We start from the raw sequence: 11,797 nt of genomic DNA, 5'->3' as shown, positions 1-11,797 counted from the left end.
TTCTCTTATCTCACTTGTGAAAACTTCTGGGGTGCCCAGCCCTGCCCCTCAATTGCCAACGACCTCAATTCCCTAGACCTCTCTTTAGTGACCAGCATGTCATCCCCCTTGCCTCTTGGCTTCAGTTGCTCTTTCCTGCTTCTTCTCCCCTCTCTCACTGCCTGATCTGCATTCTCTGTCCATCCGAATCGACCGTGCTCCTCTCTGACCCCTGCCCAGGCTCCACGTCACTCCTCATCTGTCCACTCCTATGACTCTGTCACACATATGTGGATGACTCCCCGCCCTGCCCTTCCTGAGCCCTGGGGACAGATGTTCATGGGAGCCCCTCCCCCCCCAGGATGTCACACAAGCACCTCAGGCTCCGTAACAGCCCCACTGAACTCCCGAGAGGTGTCATCTGGTCCCTGCTGACTCCTCTGGCTTCACACTCCCTCTCCATTGCTGTGGGGTACAGCAACACCGGATTGGACACTGGGGTGATTAGTTCAGAGTAAATTAAATCAACCTAACATGAGGGGAAGCAATGTGTTTCAGACCCTCAGGACAGCAGCTTGGCATAGTGTCACGTGATTCCACCTGCTTCACGTTCACAGCCTCCGCACAGGCCCTGTGGGAGGTTCGGGATGCTGCTCCCAGGCGGCAGCAGAGCCCGGAGAAGGGGCGGCAAGCTCCACAACCCCCAGGGCTGGGCGGTCTTCGTCTGAGTCGAGGGGAGTTGGGGGGGGAGCAGTGAGCTGGAGAACGTGAGTCCCGCCTCAAGGCAGGCGTGGTCCCCTCCAGCCTCAGCCAGGCACGGGCTTGTGTGGGCGTTGCCATGATGTCTCAGTTTTCAAGACAATCCAGGAATCTGAATTTTCATGGGACTCTTCCCATTGGCAGATGTTGGCAACTAATTCAAACTTTGAAATGTGCTATGGGCTAACTGTTCTTTTTTTTTAACACGTGTGAATCGAGCAAAACATACCTGTGGCCACCTGCAGCCCGCAGGGCGTGTGTCTGTGATCTTTCCAATTTTCCCAAGGGCCAAACAGGGGTGACAATTCTTCTGTCACTGGGTTATCATGAGGACAAGAGATCATACTTGTGAAATGGCTAGCACAGAACAGTCCCCTCAACAGTGGCCAATTAACCTATTGACACAGCTATAAAAAGATGTTTAGCCCTGGCTGTGTGGCTCCATTGGCTGGAGCACCGTCCTGTACAGCAAAAGGTTGCAGGTTGCAGGTTCGATCCCTGGTTGGGGCACACAAGGGGGGCACCTGATTGATGTTTTCTCTCAATTGATGTCTCTCTCTCTCTCTCTCTCCCTCCCTTCCACGCTAACATCAGTAAACATATCCTCCATTGAGGATTTTAAAACAAGGACATGCTCACCTGATCAGCGTAGGGAAACAGTACAGGAACACCACCGAGGAAGGAGGGGCTGAGCCCGGCTGCCGGCGCTGCAAGCACTTCTGGGCCTGAACAGCAGTTCTCGGTGGTGGCTTCCCTTGTGCAGGGAGAAAACACCGCCAAAGCGTCTCCCTTCCCTGGGCTCTGGCTCCTGGCTTACGCAGCACCTTTCTGACCTGGGATTCCGTTGCCTGTTTCCCTGGTACAGGGAATGGTGGCTCTAGATGAGCCACGTGGTCCTCATGGTCTGTGAACAGACTGCCGGCTGGCGCCCTGCTGTCCGTTGTGTTTAGTTTAGGTCCCTGCTGCCCTTAGAAAAGCCAGGTGCTCCAGACCAACGGTCACAGCTGGGGTTCTGAGCCCGGCACTGGAGGGAGGGCCTGACTAAAAGATGTCCTTCCTGAGGACCCCTGGATGTTACCCTCATTGTCACCCCCACACTGTGTCGGCCCCAAGGAGCTCTCGCAGGGCCTCCTGGAGGCCTGGGCCACTTCCCTTACTTGATGTAGGTAAAGTAAAAACGAACACTTGCCAAGACCGGTTTTTATAGAATGTTTTAAACATTTACATGTAACAAGCTAACACATTTTAACACATACGCTAGAGTGCTGTTCAACGGTGCTATTCACAGGATAATTACATGGGCCCGCCTTTCCTATGGCACAGAAAGCCCTTCTCCATTTCTTCTTCCTGGTAACTCCTTCACCGGCTCATGCTTCAAAATTCAGCTCCTTGGCCCTGGCTGGAGAAGTGGTGACAAGTTCAATTCCCTCGATGGAAATGATATCGATAAATTTTAAAATTCAGCTCCTTGGCCGTGAATATTTTAGACTTCCTCTTGAGGACACTCTGAACTGATTGAAGCTATTGTATACTTTGATTGTTGTCATTTTGGGTTTGTGTAACCCTGGCCTGGGAACTCCTTGAGGAAGGGATTGTATAAGCTTTTGTCTTCAACCCCATCTCCTAGGAGTGGGCCTGGCAAGCAGCGGGTGCTGACGGAATGGATGGAGGGTCAGAGAGATGGTAAGGCTCTGTCAAGAACAACGTGTTTAGCCCTGGCTGGGTGGCTCAGGTGGTTGGAGCATTGTCCTGTGCACCAAAAGGTTGAAGGTTTGATTCCCAGTCAGGGCATGTACCTAGGTTGCAGGTTCAATCCTGGATGGAGTGCGTAGGGAGACAACCAATAGATGTTTCTCTTTCATATAGCTGTTTCTCTCTCTCCCCCCCACCCCACATTTCCTCTTTCTCTAAAATCAATAAACATATACTTGGGTGAGGATAAAAAAAAAAAAAAAAGAATGAAGTGTTTAAACTGAAAGCAAAGCACAGGTAGGCGCCCCAAGACAGGAAGTGGTTTGGGGACTCTTCCCTGTGGGGCACGTGGTTGGGGAGCTGTATCTGCAGCCCTGCACGTCCCTGGGTTCCGACAGCCTTCCTCCCCAAGGCTCACCTTGGACATGGTGTCTGTCTGACCCTCACCTCGTGCAGCGACGCGTCTTTCCGGTGAAATCCCTCCCGCCTTCAAGCTCAGCTCAACAGCAGCCACCACCTCTGGCAGCCAGACATGCCGCAAAAGCTCAAAGCCACATGGGTTTTCTTATTTGACCCTAATGCCCTTCCTATGGGTTGTAGACATTATTCCATCATTTTTCTGACCAGGAAACAGAGGCTAGAGACTATTTCACAGATGAGAAAACGGAGGCCAGAAAAAGATTTGGCTCGAGTCTCGCTTCCTATGAGCTGCAGCTTCCACTTCAGGGCTATGAACAGCCTTAGTTGTGACATGAATGCCGCTTTGACTCTTAGAGTTGACATGTGAGAAGCAACAAAAAAACAGGAATTGGCTTTCCCCTCATGCCCTCTCTTCCCTTCCTCATATTGGTTGACTTTAGAGAGAAAGAGAGAAGTAGGGAGAGAGAGACCAGCAAACTTGGCGTATCAAGGCGACACTCTAACCAACTGAGATACCTGGCCAGGGCCTCCTCCCTTCCTCTTAAAATCCCAAAATATGGTCAGCAGTTTAAACGCTGTGGTTGGCCATGTGCAGAAAGCAAGCACAGGCTTTGGGCCTAAACTGCTGTAAGACTGCCATTTGAGTGAGGAGGCCATGCCGCAATGACGTCTCCCACAGAGGCGGGGAAGGCAGTCTTCCACGGGCACTATCCAGCTGGGACTGAAGGTCCTCTCTGCCTCTCCAAGGGCATCTCAGAGCCAGCCCCCAGCCCCCAGCCCCAAAGCAAGACTAATTTCCTAGGAAAAGATCTGGGGCAGGAGCGGAGCTAGTGACAGCCTGTCAGTAACAATAATAGCACTTACAGTGTACCAGAAACCGTTCTTCCACAGCAACTCTGAGGCAGGTTCTGTTATCTCCATGTTAAAGGTGATGAAACTGAGGCACAGGGAGGTAAGCGGCATGTCTAAGATAGTAGCAGAGACCATGTAATGGAACAGAATCAGTAAATAAAGCTCGAGGGTGCACTCTGACCTACAGCGCAAGACATCAGCGGAGGTTATCAGAAGTCACGTTTTTTTGCTCGGGCTTTGAGAGGCCATGTCCTTGTTATCTCATCCCCAGGTTGAGATCACTCATAGCGGCTAGCCTATAGGGCTGTTGGAGATTAAAGCACACAGTTTAGTACAGTGCTCAGTACACCGTGAACGATCAATAAATGTTAAATACTGATATTTCCGTTAATGGTCTGAGTGTTTCTGAGTCTGGGAAGGAGAGCTGCACAGTTGACAGCTAAGGTCACCTTGTGAGCGAGGTGCGGGCCCTAGTCTGTCCAGACAGGGCGGGGAGAGAATGAGTGGGACAAGAGCCCCGGACCCGCCCGGCTGTACTTTAAAAAGGGAACGGACGCCTGGCGCAGGCGCAGAAGGCCCCGTGGTCCTCCTGGCGGCTGCCCTGCGGTGCATGCGCGCATGGAGCCGCGCGCAAGCTTCCCCGGCGCGACCCGCGCCCTCCCCGCGCCTCGAGTGCTGTTCCGCGGCCCAGTGGAGCCGCTCATCTTTCTCGGCAACTTCGCCTTGGTCCTGCAGGGCCCGCTCACCACGCAGTACCTCTGGTACCGCTTCAGTGCCGACCTCGGCTACAATGGCACCCACGACAGAGGTGGCTGCAGCAACCACAGCGTGAACCCCGCCGTGCAGGTAGCGGCAGCGGCGGGGGAAGCAGGGGGCCGGCCCGAGCTAAGGCTTGGGGGCAGCTGCGGGGCGGGGCGAACGTGAAGGTGGCGCTGCCAAGGGGGTTTTGGTTATTGGGTGGTGGGCCTGACCGAGGCCTGCAGTATGGGGATGCAAGGTCCTCCAGCCTTGGGAGTTAACGAAAGGGGGTAAAAGTAAGGGAAGGGGCCTAGGTCCAATTCCGGCAACTACCTTCCAGGGAGAATTTGATAGTTGTACCAAAAGTCTCTAAGGTTTAGCGCTCCAGAGAAAGCCCTCATCCCTGTATTTCCCAGGATGGTGGGGGTTTGGTGGGACGGAGTGAAGGGAAACCCAGAGGCAGGACAACACCCTGGTAAGACTCATACCCCCACAGGAAGTGGAGACCCTCACCTCCCACTGGACGCTCTACATGAATGTGGGCGGCTTCCTGGTGGGGCTCTTCTCGTCCACCCTGCTGGGTGCGTGGAGTGACTGTGTGGGCCGTCGCCCGCTGCTGGTGCTGGCCTCGCTGGGCCTGTTGGTACAGGCCCTGGTGTCCATCTTTGTGGTGCAGCTGCAGCTACATGTTGGCTTCTTCGTGCTGGGCCGCATCCTTTGTGCCCTCCTTGGTGACTTCAATGGCCTCCTGGCTGCTGGCTTTGCCTCCGTGGCAGATGTCAGCACCCACCACAGCCGAACCATCCGAATGGCCCTGCTGGAAGCATGCATCGGAGTGGCAGGGATGCTGGCGAGCCTCCTTGGGGGCTACTGGCTCCATGCCCAGGGTTATGCCAACCCCTTCTGGCTGGCCTTGGCCTTGCTGATATTCATGGCTTTCTATGCCGCTTTCTGCTTTGGCGAGACACTGAAGGAGCCAACACCTTCCCGGCTCTTCACGCTCCGTCACCATCGATCCATTGCCCAGCTCTACATGGCTCCAGCCCCGGAGAAGTCCAGGAAGCATTTAGCCCTGTACTCACTGGTCATCTTTGTGGTGCTCACTGTGCACTTTGGGGCTCAGGACATCCAGACCATCTACGAGCTGAGCAGACCCCTCTGCTGGGACTCCAAGCTGATAGGCTACGGTTCTGCCGCTAGGCACCTCCCGTATTTCACCAGCCTGCTGGGCCTGCGGCTTCTGCAAACCTGCCTGGATGACACCTGGGTGGCTGAGATTGGCTTGGCCTTTAACATCCTGGGGATGGTGTTCTTTGCATTTGCTACCAACACCCCCCTTATGTTCACAGGTAATGTGTGTGGGCTCAAGGACAGTTTGTCCCAGAGGTGCTGGGTGAAAATTGGGGACCAGCCACTTGCTGGTTCATGCTCTTGGAAACATTATGTTCCTAGCCTGCATTGGAAGAAAGATAAGTAAGGAACTCGTAAAAATGGCATCTTTGTTATACATAAAATATAAAACTTCAATACCCAAAGTAATCCACATGATCGGTCATAAATATTGTTAGCAAGATAGTGCATCAGGCAGAAGTATGGGCCAAACACTAATTGCTTCAGTCCTTGGCCTCTGCTTCCTGCAGCCTGCAATCATGGTGTTCTTAGACAAAGTCCATGCTGTTAGTGTCTTAATACTCACTTTTCTGACAGTCACAGGACCTACCTCAGATATCCTTGGTCAGCTTCTTTGGTTTTTGAAAAATCCGGTCTTCTCCTCCCACAGATAATCAAATTCCTGCTTTCATTAGTTCTTCCCTTTTTTTGGTGGGAGAGGGGCAGCTGGGGATGAGGAAGTAAACTTTTTTAAAGGGACAGATTTATTTTGATAAAGCTCTAAACTGTGTACAAAGTCAGCCATTCAGTAATCACAGATTTATTAATTTGGCTGCTTGCCCGGACAGTGCGGCTAAGGGGACCAGGTACCTTTCTCCCCTGCCCACCGTGTCTCCCATGGACTCGGTGCTGGACTCAAAGCCCTCGGAGCTGCAGAGGTGATAAAGACCCTGTCGTGGCTCTGCGGAGCCTCAGCAGAGTGGGATTTGGGGTGCCTCATCCTATACCCACTTTGGAGGACCCACTGTCCTTTAAGGCAGTGATTTTCAACCTTCTTTAAATTTTTTCATCCCATGGCACACGTAATGACTAAAATTCTGCAGCACACCAAAAAAAAAAAAAAAAAAGCTTTTTTTGCCAGTCTGACCAAAACCCCCCCCCAAAACCTAGGTATAATTGTGATTTATTCACACTGGCCAGCTATCATGTTGGCTGTCATCATTGTTCAGTTTGACAGCCTAAGGGGAAAGCGGTCAGCGCCCCTGACTAAATAGGTCGTGCATGCTTTAAAAATTCTTGTGGCGCACACTGCTCTAGGGGCCTGCAGTGTAACGGAGGGGGTAGTAGTCACACAAGGGCAGGAAATGGTTATGAAGGAAACAGCAACAAAATGCTAAGTGAAAGGGAACTTGCTTTGACCATGTGCTTGCTGTGTGGTGCTATTCACAGGTGTTTTCTGATGTGTCCATTTTCTAGGGCTGCTGTAACAAATCACCACAAATTCATTGGCTTAAAACAACAGAAATATATTTTCTCACAGATCTGGAGGCAGGAAGTCAAGAATCTGTGTCACTGGGCCAAAAGCAAGGCATCAGCGGGGCCATGTTCCCTTCGGAGGTTCTGGAAGGGAATCTCCCTCACCTCTTCCAGCTTCTGGAGGCCGCCAGTGTTCCTCGGCTTCTGACTGCATCGCCGTGCTCTCTGCCGCTGCAGTCACAGTGCCTTCTCCTCCGTTCTGTCGGTGCCAGATCTTCCTTTGCTTCCTTCTTACAAGCAATCATTTAGAGCCCAGCCTGACTGTCCAGGATAATCTCCTCATCTCCAGATCCTTAACTTGATCACATCTACAAAGGCCCATTTGCCAAATGAGGCAACATTTATAGATGCCAGGGATTAGGATCTATGTCTTGGACCATTATTCAGCCTCCTACACCCCAGAACCATCTTGTGGTAAAGGCCTTGCTATTTCTTTAAAGGTGGGAGTCAGGCCCAAGGCCACACAGTTCTGTGGCACAGGTTTTGAACTGGGGGCTGCCTCTTGTTTTCTGTGCCCTGCCATCTCCCTGCTGTGTGGTGATACCTGCTAGGACCACAGGAGGTATTCTGGCAAGAACGCCATTGGTGGGGAGTCAGTGTTCATTCACAAAAGATGTAGCAGGTAGGCCAAAGCTTAAGAAGGGTGGTCTCCGTTGCTCCTTAGTCATTGTGTCCTTCACCATCATGGAAGTTCTTTCTGTGTCTAACCTGAGTCCCACCTGGGGTGCGTGCAGGCGCTCTGCTACATCTTACGTGGACAGCCCTCACCCTGATCCCATTTTCCTGACTGTTGTTTCTCCACAGGGTATGGGCTCCTCTTCCTGTCGTTAGTCATCACACCCATTGTCCGGGCCAAGCTCTCCAAGCTGGTGAGCAAATCGGAGCAGGGTGAGTGTCATGGCCAACTAACTACATCTGGCTGCTTGTGCCCCGAGGTCCCTGAACAGGCTGTCCTGGGCCGGCAGAGGGCCGCAGTGCCTGGGGTTTTCGGGTTGCAGAATTGGAATCCACAGTGAGCAGAGCGTAGTACTGTTCTTCTGGGGTAACCAAAGCAGAGGATTTGCCCTCTCTGGACCTCCGCTTTTCCATCTGTAAAATGGATGAGGCGATGCCAGAATTCCCTGCTTTGCTAGCGTCAGAGTGTGTAAGCTCAGTGGGAGCCAACAATGTTGTGATGTAGGTTTCATTGTGCACAAGTGACAGGTGAGGAAGCAGAGGCCCAGAGGGTTAAATGGCCTCACCTGGGGTCACTCAGCAAGAGGTGGAGCTAGGATGCAAACCCAGGTTTGTTTTTAAGAGCAGCAGGTCTTGGGCTCTGGATTTTAGTTCTGGCTCTGTGCCCCACCGGCTGTGCCATCTCGGGCAGGGCCTGTGTCCTCCTCTGTACACGAGTGGTTTGCTCTTGATGATATCTGCAGGCCCTTCCAGCTCAGACAGTGTAACGTTCTGCCTGCATATCTATAAAAAACAGCTTTTCTCCAGCCTCTGGGTCTTTAGATCCCAGGGGGGAAACATCTGGCCCATCCCTTTTCCCCGTCTGCCCTGAAAGGAGGACCTGGTGCCCACTGCCAGTTCTGTTGTCCCCAGGCCCCCTGTGCTTTTGTTCATTCACCTGATAAGTTTTTACCTGGCACTTGCACTGTGCCCAGAGGTGCCAAGGGGCACAAGAGAGAAGAACAGCCCCCACTAACTGGCTCCCTCCAGCAGGCCAGGCCCTGGGATGGGCTACAGATGGGAACGCCATGTTGCCAACAATCTGTGAAAATAGGTAGCATCCTTATTTAATGGAAGGGGCACAGAAACCCAGAAGGAGGAGTGACTCGCTCAGCGACCACACAGCTCTGAGTGTTGGAACTGGGAGTTAGCCCCGGAGCTAACCTCAGACAGGACATGATTCTGAAGGGAAGAAGCCAAAAACCATTTTTCTCAGGCTTTTGTTAGAAGCTGTCATGTGTACTTGTAACAGCCATTTGTTTCATGGCCTCTGTGTGCAGTTCCTTGCCACACACGACCTCGCCGAATCCTCCCAGCCCAGGGTGTCGGGATTATAGGTGAGGAAGCTGAGACTCCGAGAGATTGAGTGACCCGTCCCAGTTGCACAGCTGTGAGGTAGCGGTGGCAGGATTTGAACCCAGGCCTCCAGACGCCAGGCGTGATACTTACTTCTTCACAGGTGCTCTCTTCTCTGCTGTGGCCTGTATAAACAGCTTGGCCATGCTGGTGGCCTCCAGCATCTTCAACTCGATCTACCCAGCCACCCTGAACTTCATGAAGGGGTTCCCCTTCCTCCTGGGAGCTGGCCTCCTCTTCATCCCTGCCATCCTGATTGGGTAACACAGGACTCGGACCCTGGCTCAGATGCCCTTTATCCCGAAGGGTTCCTCTTCTTTCTCCCCCCAACCAGAAATGGCTGCCTTGTTCCTGGAGCCCTTCCTTCAGGAGGGTTTCAGTCCCAGCCTGACCCTCCCCGCACAGACAGCTGTCTGGGCCCTTGGGAGCCATTTCCCAAGGGCAGGGCAGAGGAGCAGAAGGGCGGTAGGGAAGGGGTCAGGCTAGCACTGCCTCTTAGCAAGGCTGTTCTCTCCCTCCTGTCCTCCATTTGCATTTTCTAGATAGAACTACGGTGACAGGCTGGGCCCCAGGCCAGTCTGCTCCACTGACTGGTTCCCCCAAAGCCTTCGGAGTCCCTCTTCAGAGTCCCCTTCCCTGGACACAGTCTACTGCCTCTGCCTCGAGAGGGGGATAGCTGTCCTAGCCCACCCAGTCCAGCCGGTGGAACCTCTGCAGGAGGTGAGGCCCCCCATGTCAAATCTGAACCCTCTCTCTGGTCTCTCACAGGATTCTGGGAAAGGCTGATCCTCGCTCTGAATACCAGTAGTTTCCCCAGAGCCCCTGATCAGCCTGGACCCGAGGACGGAGGGCAAGGGGAACGAAGAGAACACTGACCAACTGGAAGTGTGCACCAGGGACCCCCCCACAGCAGTCCCAGCAGCTCCCCTCCAAGGCAGTGCTCACCTTGGGTGAGGTGGTCAGGCTGGACCAGGGCCCCTACCTCACCCATAGCTGTGCCAGCCTGTGACTTGAGGATTGTGACTCAGACGGCCTGGCTCCAGGGCAGGCAGCGGGGGAGCCCTTTGGAACAGAGGTCTGCCTGCCCTTTATGTCACCGATCACATAAAGCCCTCCGGGGAGAGGAGACGTCCTGATAGGGGTGATGCCTCGGGCTGGTTGAAGCATGAGGGGTGGCATCTCTGCTTCCACCCAGAACCGCACAGCTCACGGTGCGAAGTCTGTGGTGGGCAGCCGCCAGTCGCCCCTTAACACCATGTACCTTGCAGGGAGGAAGGCTTGTGGGAATGGAGGGGGAGGGCTACTGGCTCAGTGGGAGAAACCCCCTGGACCTTGCAGTGCCAATCATAATAATAAAGCAGTGTAAGCACATAATAATAAAGCAGTGTAAGGAAACATAAGTATGAATTTTACAGCACCCACGGCAAGGGGCTATGGGGCACTGTTTTCCTGCTCCTGGTCTGCCCCCCAGCGGTCACACAGGCAGCTGCTGGGCTGAGCAGAGCCCCTGAGCTGCCCTGGGATCGGTACTGGGCATGGCTGGCCCAGACCGCATCTGACCTCCCATTCTCTTCTCCTGAGCTGCTGGGAGGCAAAGGGCTGCCGGGTTTGCATGGAGCCAAGCAGAGCCCTCGTTGCTCATTCCGGAGGGTCAGTCAGAGATCCACTCCCTGAAGGCACCAGAACTAGTCTTCTGGCTGCAACAGCCAGGCAGACTCAGTTTTTATGGCTCAGCCTTCCAGCGCCTCCCGCCGCCGGGTACTTCAGCAGGGCTTTGTGCTGAGACCACCCCGCATGCATCTGTAAGTCAATGGAACCCTGGAGATGGGCCTGACTCCCATGATCCAGGGGCCCCAGGTCCCCGAGAATGAGGGGGCCACTTCTAGGGCACAATGAAAACCTGGAACTGAAGGTGAAAGGCAAAATTGGATTGAGTATTAAGGCATCAGCTTAATGAGGGCCATAAGCCTCCACGCAGGCCCGAATCGGGTGGTACTTGACTCTTCAAAGCAGAATTGGTCAGAGAGCTCAGCCCCATACCGCCCGTGCTACCCCATTGTGTCACCGGCCCTGCCAGCCAGTTCTCTAGTTGGAAATCACTCAGGTAAAATGGGGGTAGCCTAGGGCAAACCAGGGTCAACTGTGGCCTCCACAGCCTGGGCCTGTGTCTGGGTCCCCACCTCGCAGTCCGCGCTCATGGGGAGACTGTGGCAAGGAGAGTGCCCTCCACTGGCCCAGCACGAGGCAGGGTAATATCCCACACTGTCCATGCCTGGTTGGCCATCACGGGGTTAGATAGTTCTGAGATCCTTCCCACCTCACACATTCTAAAATGAGATGACTCTTCATGGGCCTGGGGAAGGACAAATGAGCTGGGCTGGACTTTTCTTTCTTTCTTTTTTAATCCTCACCTGAAGACATTTTTTTCATTGCTTTTAGAGAGAGAAAGGAAGAGAGAGAGGAAGCATCCGTGTGAGGGAGAAACATAACTGCCCGCTGTACACACCCCTGACCAGGAATTGAACCTGCAACCTTTTGGTTTACGGGCCAATGCTTTAACCAGTTGAGCCACACTGGCTAGGGCAGAGCTAGACTTTTGATCTTTGGGTGTCCCTGAGTAGTTCCTGGGCCCTGGGGCAGG

General features: G+C 53.6%; 1 protein-coding gene across 1 annotated transcript; it reads left to right on the top strand.

Moving 5' to 3' along the window:
• Nucleotides 1-4,263: 4,263 nt before the first annotated feature.
• Nucleotides 4,264-9,982, top strand: SLC46A1 (solute carrier family 46 member 1). Its single transcript, XM_053662734.1, is given in 5 exon segments — nucleotides 4,264-4,548; nucleotides 4,937-5,789; nucleotides 7,891-7,974; nucleotides 9,260-9,416; nucleotides 9,925-9,982. Coding segments are annotated over 5 exon segments (1,380 nt in total). The 5' UTR covers nucleotides 4,264-4,320.
• The last annotated feature ends 1,815 nt before the right edge of the window (nucleotides 9,983-11,797 follow it).

This window comes from Artibeus jamaicensis, unplaced genomic scaffold (assembly GCF_021234435.1).
Source record: "Artibeus jamaicensis isolate MK-2021 breed Jamaican fruit bat unplaced genomic scaffold, CSHL_Jam_final contig_2790, whole genome shotgun sequence".
NCBI classification, from domain to species: domain Eukaryota; kingdom Metazoa; phylum Chordata; class Mammalia; order Chiroptera; family Phyllostomidae; genus Artibeus; species Artibeus jamaicensis.
This window is presented reverse-complemented; position numbering and strand designations above follow the sequence as displayed.